Raw genomic sequence first — 12,216 nt, 5'->3', positions numbered from 1 at the left:
ACAGGCAAATGACTTCTGCCTTAATCACTGAGGTTCCTCCTCACCTTGGGCTAAGCACATCAGCCATGGTGTTAAGCCACAGGGAACTGTCAAGACAGTAATCTCCATTTTTTGCCTTCAAAAGATGAATATACTAAGAACAGGAAAACCTAATGAGGTTTTACTAGATGGCATTAACTCCATCAGGCTTTGCTGTTCAGACGAGACTGCAAAAAGGTAATTTTAGCTTGAGGCAAGGTACACATTGATCTAACCCAGTTAATGTCAGTGAGACAAACATCATAAACTGGTAACTGATTTGGTAAGCACTTTCTATATGAACTATAGAAAAGACAAACCTATTCAGAAAGAAAATATTTTACAGACCAGAAACAAGTAAAGCAGCCATTTATTGCAGTTGACCAGGTATGTAAATAAACTGTTCTTACAGTTATAAGCAAAGTACAAAATATTTAACTGTGGACAGTTTCTTCCTGTTTGTAAACATTAGGAACTATTTCCTCTCCAAACAATTTAAGCATCAGAAAGTATAAACAGTCTTTTGCAGAGGTTCATGAAAACTACTGGCTGTCTTCTGTTCTTTCTAATAGTTGCAGGGCATTTCTGTTGTCACAATCAGGAAAGGGGTTTCCCTACTACATTTCAAACACACAGGCTCCTGGCTGAAGTCTTTTTATTGACTACAGAAAGTGTACTTGCTATTTTTTTTTTTTCAGAGAACTCCTCTGGTTTACAAAGCCGCTTTACTTAATGGACAGTGCTGGTCACCAACACCACTCAAGGCAAACCTTAATGCTCAGCCAGACAGGTGATGAGGATCTGAAATCAAATCTCCTATGCCCAAAATGCACTCTCTTTTTCACTCAACCAAGTAAAAGTTGGAGTAAGAGTTGTCTTTTAGATTTTTTTACTACAAGGAACAAAATCAGAAGATTTACCACAATTTGTTTTCAAAGTATTTTCAGTTTCAGCATCCAAGCCTTAGGAAGATAAGTGGTGTCAAGTGCATCAAGTCAGGTAATTCTGGCACTGTCTTCACACAGGCTGAGCAAGGAACTTGCCCTGACTGCCAAAAGCACACAGTTCAGGTAAGTATTTCTACAGCACAGGCAACTTTGATACTATGAGACAAATGACATTAAAAAACCCAGCTGTCCTTAACAATCCAGGAATTGCTGAATGGGTTCAGAGGAAACAATTTAGCATAGTTACACTGCATTAAAAAGAGAAATTCAGATGTTAGCAGCATTGTCAACACCTGCAAGATCCATGAGCAAGGACTAAAAGCACAGTTAAAAAACTGAGGGCTACTGAAAAAGAATATGGCTTTATTTCATTTTTTTAAAAGGCCTTTCTTGCTAAAAGTGATGATATTCTAGTGTACCAGGGGACATCCAGGGCATCCTCAGTTTCCACCCTAGTTCCAAAGCACAGTCTCTTGTATACATCCGATTAATTGTAAGGAGAATATTTCTCTTAGAAAGATACTATTTTTTTTTTTTTTTAAATTTTCTACACTTTCAACAGATGATGTGGAAAGATCTCGGTTAAAAGTTAAGTAATTTTTTATCCAATGAATGCATTCTAGAAAAGAGTAACTGCATTAAATTTACTGATTTACGCTTTGTAACAAACTTACAGCTCAATTTTGGTTTAGGGTTCACTAATGTTAATTATCTTCAGCAAGGATCTTGCTTTAAGAAAAGGTTATTTCTTCGATATACTTTAAACGCTCTAATTTGAAATATTCAGAACTGGAGTTTTGGACCAATTTTTGCCCATTTTACAGATTTGATTTGTATGGAGAACATCCAATGGTTAAAATTACACAAGTTTTGGATAACTCATTAAAAAAACACAAGAAGCAGAGCAACATACTCCAGGTTGCATGAGGCCAGCTGTTACTCCATTTTGAATAGGCTAAAGTTAGCTGGCTTTCTGCCAGAGATGGCTGTAACTTGTATTTGCACATTTCTTCCCCACCTGCCTCCCGTGGAGGAGATCCCTGCTGCCCGTGGGCATGAGCAGTGCTCCCCAGAAGCGCCACAAGATAAAGCAGCACTTGGGCAGGCTCTGCAGGGACACCCAGGCCAGCAGGGGATGGTTCTCCCCACAGTGCCCCCAGACAGGGAATGCACACAAGGCTCATGCTCCACACCCCTGACCTCGAGATGCTGGTGGGAAAGCTGGAGAAGAGCCTTTGTCAGAAGGGGTTTCTTACTGTACCTCCCATTCAAGGTGCTCCCAATCACTCCCCACAGCATCCAGTGGGAAAATGAAGTTGAAGCTAAATCTCCAGAGCTGTAGATCTTTTTGGAAGAAAACCCCCCAACCTGCTAGAAACAGTTATGAGTCGCTATTCCAAAGAAAATATAAACAAGCCTGCCAGCAAGAATTTCATAAGTAAATCAGGAAGCAGCTCCAAAGCAGTATTATTTAAAGCTCCCCCTATGCTAATTAGGTCAGTAGAATGGGTTTTCCCCCTACCCCTTGCCCTAGAAAATTATAACCTTTTTTCCTGCATGAGTTAGTTTTGCTTACTAAAATGAGCAGCTACTGCCCACGTTCTTTCTGCACAGCTCTGAGACTGCAGCTGAACACCTCCACTAGGCTGGCCATCTCCTGGGGTGCTTATTTGGAGTTAATTGTTGGTGTTCCCATCACTGCATTCATCTGCCCACTGCATTTAGTGCCAGCACTACCACTGTGGATTCGGCAGAGTCCCACAGCAGCTGGTGGGATGCCATCCATGGGGAACAGAGTGTTGTAGGTAAATGATTCATGACATCTGTGTTTGCAGCACAACACACAAAGACAGGTACCAAAATCCCTGGGTGGTGTGTGTGCTGTAGTGCAAACACTGAAAGTGGAGCTGCGAACACATTTGCTCAGTTCTGTTCTGACCTATTTTGACCAAATTATTTTGCACTAGCTTAAAGATTATGAGCATTTATAATTTTTTTTCCTTCTAGAACTAAATTAAAAATGCACATTGTAGTTATAATCACATTTACCTTCTGGAGATGCATTTTTATTCAGCTTTTCTGTAAGATACAGTTTCCACACAGCAGCATAAAAGCATTTGCTGTTTGTTCCTCTCCCCACAGAACCCTGCCAGCATTAACCTCCCTCAAATCAAGCAGCTCCTGCCCATAGTAAGGATGGAAGCACAGCAACTCGATCCTTTCCTCTGATCATCAAACCTGGTATTTGGTGCAGCTCAGTACACTTTATCCAGTGTGAGATACATTTAGCTGAGTCATTTTTATATATACATCCATCTAATACTGCCTATGAAGTTTAGCCTGCATCCTGCTCCTATGCATTAGCAGCATCGCTGTGCATACTGCTCCCAATGCTTCCTAGGGAGCTTCTCAAACTACTTGTTTACAGACTGCAAGTTATCTTGCAGAGGATGAGCAGTTCTTCATTTCCACTCACAAGTATATTATGAACACATCATTATAATACAAGCTATCAGCTCCTGGCTTACATGTACAAGGAACCCTGTGAAAACTGCATAGGTGAAGTTGTATTCCAGGAGCAAATTACCTACCTACAGCCTCCTGAGTTTTTCTGTCCATACCAAGTCTGAAAGTAGCTTAAATTACAAACACTCTAGTGTAAGACTTGACTTTTCTCTAGGCTTTTGAACTTATGCAAGGCAAATAAAGTCATATTAAAACGTAACAACAGCCAGACAGTTCATTTTTCCCCACCAATATTTACAATACCCTTAAAAAACCCCAAACAACAAAACAACCAAACAAACCCAAAAACATTCCTCCAGCTTGTGGAAAATTCTAAACATCCTCATTCCTTTCTCTCTCACACAATTCAAACTGTCACTGTTTTGCAGCTTTTGCTTCCTTGCTTGTCAAAAGCATTAACAAGTTAGCAGAGCACCCAAGTCATGTAATTATACTATTAAAGACAGAAAAAAACCAATTATTTTGCAGTAGTATTATTACTACAGTAGGATTAACACAACATGGAAAATGACAAAAACACAAAAGGAGTTTGGGAAGAGTCATAGAATTATACCAATGCATTTAAAGTAGTGTAATTAAAAAAAAATCCATTTGTTTGATTTATGTACATGTCCATTTGATGCAGTTACTTACTTATCACATACATGTGACCTGAGTGACTCCATCCTCCTGGTCAAATTGTCCATCATCCAGTTCCCTTAATACTCCATCACTGCTACTGAATCCTGGAAAGCCTCCATAGTGGGAGGATCCCTCCTTGAGCCAACATTGTTTAGAAGGAGATAGGTGAAACTCATCAGGTGGTTGTCCAATTTCTACAGGGCAAGAAGTAGCTGTGTCTGATCCAACACTTCTGCTGGACACTCGGCCTTTTTCTTCCCCAGCCACTTGTCTTAAGGATTTCCTCTGAAAAACAAGAGGATGTTGAAATGTTAGCTTATTTAGGGGGAAAACTAATCCACCCAAACACTTTGCAATGAATCATGGATAGATTTAGTGTAGCTGCATCTTAACACCAAGTGCAATTCTCAAGGAACGTGCCATTATCTGAGAAGGCAATTACACCTCCCAGGATAAATCTATGCAAATAGAAGTCAGTGGCTGCTCTATTTCTATTTCAAATGGGATCTACAGAGTCCTTGCCCAGCAGGAACTCTGTACAAGTACAGTCTGACATCTTTCCTGTTGATGGTTGCCAACGTCAAAAAGAAATGTAAGCGGACCATGATTCCTGCAAACAGTAGATCTACCAAACTATGCTAAGGGTTTTCTGAGGCATAACAAGAAATAAAAGGTTTATCTCAGTTCAGCACAAGGATCTACCTGAGTTACTGAGATCTGTGATGATGCAGCCCCCTCCAGAAACAAAGTCAGTGCCTTGAGCCACACAGAAGAGCAGAGCCAGCAAGGCAGAAGTACCCTGAGCCTGGAGCCCTGCTCAGCACGAGCAGCTACAGCAGGAGATGTTTGCCAGGGGACACAGCCTTGCCCACAGAAGGAGCACATGTAGCTAACAGGGAATCCAGCCTCAGCACAGAGCTGCATGTCAGTGCATGAAGGACACAGAGCAGACAAAAAAAACAAACAACAAAACCAAAACAAACCCCCCAAAACCCCAACAACAAAACACTCCACGGAGTTTTACTATGCTTTGGCAAGTTTGTGTCCCCCTTCTGTACACTGCCAAGCTTTTTCTCAAATCCTTTTGAAACAGTAAAAGGAATGACCCATGTGGCTAAAGGAAACATATTTAGGAAAGCTGTTACAGGGGACATTGGGAAATTAGACAAGGGGAAACAGCATGACCTCAGGAGAAACAGAAGAAAATAAATTTTGCCTGGATGCCACATGTGGTAAGAGGATGGAAAAGTCTGCTTAAGCAAAATAAAGAAGAGAAAAGAAAAAAACAACCCCCTCAAGCACTGCATGGTTCAATCTTGCATCTCATCCCCTGAACCCTTTCTTCAAAAAGCAAATGGTACGTGACAAACAAAAAGTCCACTGAGCCAGTACAGCCCTCGTAACCCAAGAAGCTTTTGTGCTGTCACACAAATCATAAGCCAGGCCTTAACACACTACCCCACAAATACACAAGAAGGCAGAGAGATGAGCTGTGAGGATATAACACATTCCATCCTGAGAAAAGAGACCCTGTGAGATTAACAGACCAAGTAATGGGGTGTTCCCCTCAATTCTTACTGAAGCAAAACTTCCTTCAGAAATGGCAATGCTAAATTTAATCCAACAATAATTAAAAAAAAAAAATTCTGAATACAGAAAGTACCTCATACCCTGTCCTGCCATTTTCCAGAATGAAAGTCACAGAGATCCAACAGCTGTTTCAAAAACATCTTAAGCTGTGGATGTGAAAATTTTTTTAACATCAGCTTTAATGTAATATGAACATCAGTGAACAGATACAATATTTTGGTAATAAAACATAAAATAAGGAGATTAAACTTATGGGGAAAACCAAAGTAATTGGCAAAACAGAAGGAAAATGTAACTCTGCTAAATGTTTCAGCTTCAGCCCCAGTTACCTGTTTATCCTAAGCAAAATGACCTCAGCATAGTGAAATTTCCTGGTAGAGAAGCAAAACACTCACTGGTACTGAAATTTTTTTTCAGATTTCAAAGACAGAAATCCTGATGTAAATGGCTACAAATGAGCTATTTCTTGTTTACTTTGAGTATGTTTAATGTTTAAGCAAATGTTTCCCATTCCAACAAAATAAAACAACAACTACAAAACACGTTTGACTTGTATAACCCAAGGCTGCCCATCATCCCACAACGGGGTGAAAGAGTTTAAACAGTGAGTACAATGCTTCCTATTTTTAATTTAAGCCATGTCTCAAAGATTCATCAGTTCCTCAGACTGAATGTTTTTACAGAACTGGTTTGTATTACATCTCTTGGCAGAACCCAACTTGTGACATACAGTTACACTGTCTTTAAGAGACAGAGACATAGTTAGAAGTAATATTATGCCTTGCCTTTAAGGAAAAATATCAGGAATTCATACCCTGATTATACACAGAGTACTAAAGATGTAGAAAAGCATCAGTTTATGGCTGACATAATATTGCTTTATCTATTTACAATGTTGTTATTAAAAATTGTGGTCCAAAGCATACTTTCAGAAATGTATTAGGAAAAAAAGCAAAGGCTACAAAGTCAGACACGTGAGAGACGTCAGAAGGTTTTAAAGGTAAAGGCTGGAGGTGCCTTCAACACAGAGGGTTGTTAGGGAAAAAAATTCCACTGGCAGAACTTAGAAGAGGGTGTGAATGTAGAGAGATTAAGAAACTGGTGAAGGAGACTACACAGAACACTGAAGAGCAAAAAATGCTAAAGTTCCAATTCTGAAAATGAAGAAATAAATGATAGCGTACAAGAACAAGCTGGGAATTGAGACAGTGGCAGAGACAAAAATAATAAAACAGGATTTGAACTGTGCATGTTGAAGGCAAGTTCTTCCAGGCATGGAAGTACTAATTATCAGGGGACACAGGGAAAAGGAAGTTAGGCTGGAGATAAGCAGAAGCCTGGAGAAGAACAAAAAAAGGAAGAGTATATTTTAGAAACACTAAACAAAAGAAAACACAGATGATGGCAACACACCGAACAGACAGTAAAAAACACAGAGAAAGATCAAATAGAAATGCAAGAAATTTAGACATATGGAAGTACCCATACAAACAGAGAAAGAAGCAGCTAGGTATCACTACCATATAATTACGTGCCATGAATTGAGTTTGTAAAGTTACTACTCTGCCGCTGGACATGAGTGAAAACATCCACAGTTTTCCTAACTGCTTAAGATTATCACAGGAAAGACATGTTGACTAGAAAAAGGCTGAGCAGCCACTGGAAACCAGAAAGAATCAAAAATGAACCCATCACAGTATGTCAAAAGACGTGGCAAAGAAAAGCCCAGGAGGAGTTCACCCTTCTCTGGGCACAGCAGGACCTGCTGCAGTACTGTGCAGGTGCAGCAGCTGCTGTGACACTGACTTGGAGCAGAAGGTGGAGACTCTCACTTAACGCTGCAATCACTGTTACGGGAACTCCACTAAAAGGGGACAAGGAATTGGTGAGGTTCAGCTGCAGGAATTTTAAAGCCTCTACCTCTGTCACACATTTTCCTGCAACAACAGCCCTTCACCCTGATAACCTGCAGGTTACAGTATCCCTTACAGCACACAGCTTAACACTCCTTTCTTCTAAAAATATGAAAGTAGATGTTTTGAAGGTCTAAATGGTTTTCTGATTCTTGCACAAGGAAGACAGGATTTTGATCAGAACTTTTAAGACTCCCTAAAGACTTCCAAGGAAATACAGGGCAGCCAACCTCATTCACCTGAGACACAGTAATTCCTTAGCACAAAGCAGCATTCATTATGCTTTTCTCCATAGCTTAAAAAACAGCTGAAGAAAAAAATAACATGTGATCCAGCTGCAAAAAACATCCACAAATCTGAACCTGAGGGGAAACCCTGTTCTGCCACTTCTTCCCCCTGTTAATTCTGAAGTCTAGTTTGTTTCTGTATCTTACCATTATGTGAAGTACTAATTTTTTTTTTTTATATTAATACCACAAATATGTTACTCACCTCTGGTGTCTGGACAGCAGAACTCCACATAACAGGTCTCTGAAGAAAAATTACTTGCTTTGTGGCCAGATTTCCTTCACTAAAATTTAAAGAAAATAGTTTCCATGTTTTAAAGGCAGTAATTGTCACTAACATACTCAAAGCCAACTTTAAGTGTAAATCCATGAGTGCAAAGAGGACAGACTACAAAGTATCATCTAATTTATTAACTCCCCAATGGTTCTATAACGAAATTTTTTTTAAAAAATAGAAGCATAGAACTGGGTTAAGGTGATGCACATGAAGATATGGACAGACTAGTAACTTTATTATCATGACTAGAGTTATTTAACTTGTGTGCTCTTGAAAATTTAAATATCAGAGCTCCTAGTTTTAATACACGTCTGCACATTTATGTCTGAAGCAAACCTTCACAAGTTTTTTTTTTTCTTAACTTAACCTTCACTGTTAAATACACAGCAACCTACTTCTACCTATTAATATCACAACAACCAGGCCCAATCTTAATAGATCCATAGCTTCAGCAAATCTCTCAATACTTTGTGGTATGAACTTGGGAATTAACATTCTTTACTGCTAAATAAAAGTTGTGAAATGTCATCTAAGGAAAAGCTTGCTGCCTCACCACCTATGGATAAAGGGCTTCAGCTCAGTTTTAATAAGCTTTACATGAAAAATGAGATGAATGGCACCAGGTGTTTTGTACAAGGGAGGTATCAGCATAGGCAGGACAAGAGAACGTTTTAATAAGAAAAATAAAGAAGGGGGGAAAAAAAAAAGAGAGCAACTTCAGTCCTGGAACTTGTACAGATGCTAACACTGTTGTGATAGAGAAAGCAAAAGTGTTGGGTTTTTTCCCAAATGGGAATACTTGTAGAAAAGTAACCATGACAAGTGAAGCTGCTCCCCACACCAGATAGTAATGATAATAATGTTTCATAAGCATGACACCCCCTTAGTAGTGGTGATAAATACATCCTCTCTAAGTTCTAATGTATTTCCATCACCTTCCCACCAGAAATACACGTCACCACATTGACAGGATATATAATACAAACCCCAACTCCACATTTCACTGAAAGCAAAACAATCTCAAGACAATCACTCCAGAAGATTTTAAAAATTCCTGTTTTCTTCTAAATATCAGGGACTACATTTTTATAAGCTCTTCTTCCCCCCAGCTGCTTCTGGGCAGTATTCAATAAGACCTTTAAGCATATAAAAGCAAAACACTGAAATCATTTGACAAAAGGGTGACTACAGATTTAACAGGGCACTAAATATAAGTAGCAAAATAGAAACATCAAAGAGATGGGAGTTCATTTGAAGTGTGTATGATTCTACCTATTCCATCAATCATAAAACATAGTTATTATGCACAACATTACAGAAAGAGCTACTAAAACAACGTCAACTTTTGCTTCAATATGGGTATGTCACAAGGTTGAGCCACCACACACATGAAGTTAAGGTAACTGATGCAAGTTTCACAACCAAAAGTTATTTTGTATTTAACTTCAGGGACTTACTCCAAGAAAAACCAGGGATTAAAACTGTTCCTATGAGCTCAGAGGAGCTTTTTAACAGCCTGCCCTGGTAAAGCTTCTGAAGTGAGCTCAGAGAAAGTACACAAACCAGTACTATTCTCTGCACAGACAGCCACTCAGATCAATAGTCACTGATGATGGATTTGTGATTGTGTTTGGCCCCTCACAGTCTTCCTTTCAGTCTGGCTGAACTCAGGTCATGGCACATCTTTGCGTGTCTTCCTTGGATGAGAACAGAGAACTAGAACTCCAGCTTGTGGGAAAAACAAAAATGCAGGAGAACAAATTCATTCATTTCCTTAAGCCTAAAAAAGTTTCCTGTTCCAAGAGTCCCTACCTCACTGTTTGCATTCATTAAAAGAAAACGTGTTTAGATTTTGTCATTACAAGGAAATCTGCAATCCTGCAACCTTATTCCACTTGGCTAGGTATTTCTCTGTGCCTGTTATGTCTCTTTTGATCAATTGAAAAATGTCTCTTCCAAGCAACGAGGCTGAGCACAGTCCCTGGCATGGGGAAGAGCCTAAGGCTTATTTTGTAACAGTGTCTGCATTCCTTCAGAGAAAAGGAAAAAACCCCAAACATTAAGCTACAGCTTGTACAAATTCTACTAGAACAGAAAAAGGACACGATGGGGAGTAGACAAGAGGTAAATTAACAAATTTCTAAGTCTGACCTTATTAAAATGCCACACACGACAAAGCTGCTATGAGCTTAATTCACAAAGAACTCAATGACAGTGGGATTTCCACAGAATTTAAATGAGAAAAAGCGCTCAGAGCAAGGGAAGCTCCAGAGTTCCCCTCCCATTTCTACATTCCCTCTTTGCCTCCTAAGCCAGGGCATTTTGAAAACACGGATGAAGCAGTGAGCCAGGATAAATTAATAACCATCAAGTCACTGTTTTCGCACTGCATCGCCCACAGTCTGCCCTGCCCATTTCAGGGACTACAGTCATCAGCAAAGGGAAATAAAGGTCACTGCAGAGTAAGGCTGCTGAAGCCTTTTTCCTGTCTCTTCTTTTAAGAGCGATGAAGAGCAACAGAGACTCTTTTGTTGAAACACCAGCAATTTGTTGGTCTGCTTATACTGTATGGGCAAAAACTGGGTCCTCTTACACGTCTATATTTCAGTCCTCCAAAACAACCACGTAGCTACAAGCTCAGCAGTACTGCCAATGGCTCTGGTTCCTACAGATCCATATTTTTTTAATGCTTGAATATTTAATAGACAAAGCACTCAGAACAGATGTTAGACAAGATTTGCTGAAAATGAACAAAGGGAATAAGATAAATTATTTTCATGTATTCAGGTGTTATTTGTGGGGGTTTTTTTTCCCTCTTAATTTCTCAAAATAAAACTTTGCACTCCTTTGGAAACAGATAGCATCTAGACATTTAGTTTTGAGACAGACACCAGCCTAGGATACTGAGTGTCCTGGCTTAACAATCTATTCAATGAAAAATTTAAAAAGCTTTAAAAATAATTCTGATTTTCAACCACAAACATGTATGGACTTCTACTAACTCATGGTAATACCATATTAAAAACTGCAGTAGCACTAATTTACAAAGTTTTTCTACATACTCAGAAAAGATCTGAGATGAGGGAAGTTTTTGCAATAAATTAGGAGAAAAGGAAGACAGAATAGAGCAAGTACTACAGTAAAAACAGGGATAATAGATAAAATTTTCTTAAAATACTATGCAAAAGTCCTATTTTAAAAATAAACATGAAAACATCATGTCAGATCATGCCAAATTGTTGCTTATTTTATTTTATTTTTTTCAGTGTTTCTGAAGCCTCTTAATATTCAGGCTGGGTTTTGAGGTCAGAGTTTCAAGTCTGGGAAAAAACCAGCTGTTGAGCAGCATAAAGTGTCCTTCTTTATTAAGACTTTTGCATTCCTAGGATAACCCACCACAGTAATGGCATCTTTCATAGCAGACATACAGTAACCATCCAGGAATTTCTTCTCCTCTTTAAATACCAACATCAATGCCTAAAAATAGTAGGTATCAATCACTATTCAGCCTATCAGAACAGGAAGGCATTCATTTTCTGATTGTCAGGAATTCTCAATCCCTAATTAGGAATTCTTGTTCATAAGCTTTTTTCCCTTTTTTTTGAAGCAAACTGAATCGCTGTATATGAGATATACTACATGCACACAAAACATGATTCAGCCTGTTTCTTCCAAGAGTAACTCACAAGCTACAATGGGATAACAAGCATTAGACAATTCATACAGACTCTACTCAACCATTTAGGGCAGAAAACAAATGGTTTTTATTAGGCTGAGTTACTCTAGTGTGGATACAAAATGAATCCAGTTTCAGATCTGGCCAGGACACAGCGCCTTTAGCATGAGCACTGCTATTAATGCTCTGGTTGTTCCACATCTGGGACAGCACTGTTTGAAACCCAAATATCTTGCTGGTATATTTTCACTAATTCAAGGAACAGCTCCAGCCTAATCAATCTGTTAATGCTTCCTACAGCACCACATCCTACTTTTTATTTATTTTTTTTGGTCTTACAGCACTTAGCCTCTTCTGCCTG

General features: G+C 39.1%; 1 protein-coding gene across 3 annotated transcripts in view; it reads right to left on the bottom strand.

Annotated features, from left to right (window-relative positions):
* Positions 1 to 372: 372 nt before the first annotated feature.
* Positions 373 to 12,216, bottom strand: part of RFTN2 (raftlin family member 2) — a 30,114-nt gene continuing 18,270 nt past the window's right edge. For all 3 annotated transcript variants that reach the window (XM_040070142.2, XM_040070140.2, XM_040070141.1), the window contains 2 exons: positions 8,108 to 8,186; positions 373 to 4,397 (listed from right to left, as the gene is read on the bottom strand). In XM_040070142.2, coding sequence (XP_039926076.1) covers positions 4,128 to 4,397; positions 8,108 to 8,186 — 349 coding nt within the window. In that variant the 3' untranslated portion in view covers positions 373 to 4,127. The remainder of the gene's footprint in view (positions 4,398 to 8,107; positions 8,187 to 12,216) is intronic.

The sequence above is a fragment of the Hirundo rustica genome, chromosome 7 (genome assembly GCF_015227805.2).
Source record: "Hirundo rustica isolate bHirRus1 chromosome 7, bHirRus1.pri.v3, whole genome shotgun sequence".
Taxonomy (NCBI): Eukaryota; Metazoa; Chordata; class Aves; order Passeriformes; family Hirundinidae; genus Hirundo; species Hirundo rustica.
This window is presented reverse-complemented; position numbering and strand designations above follow the sequence as displayed.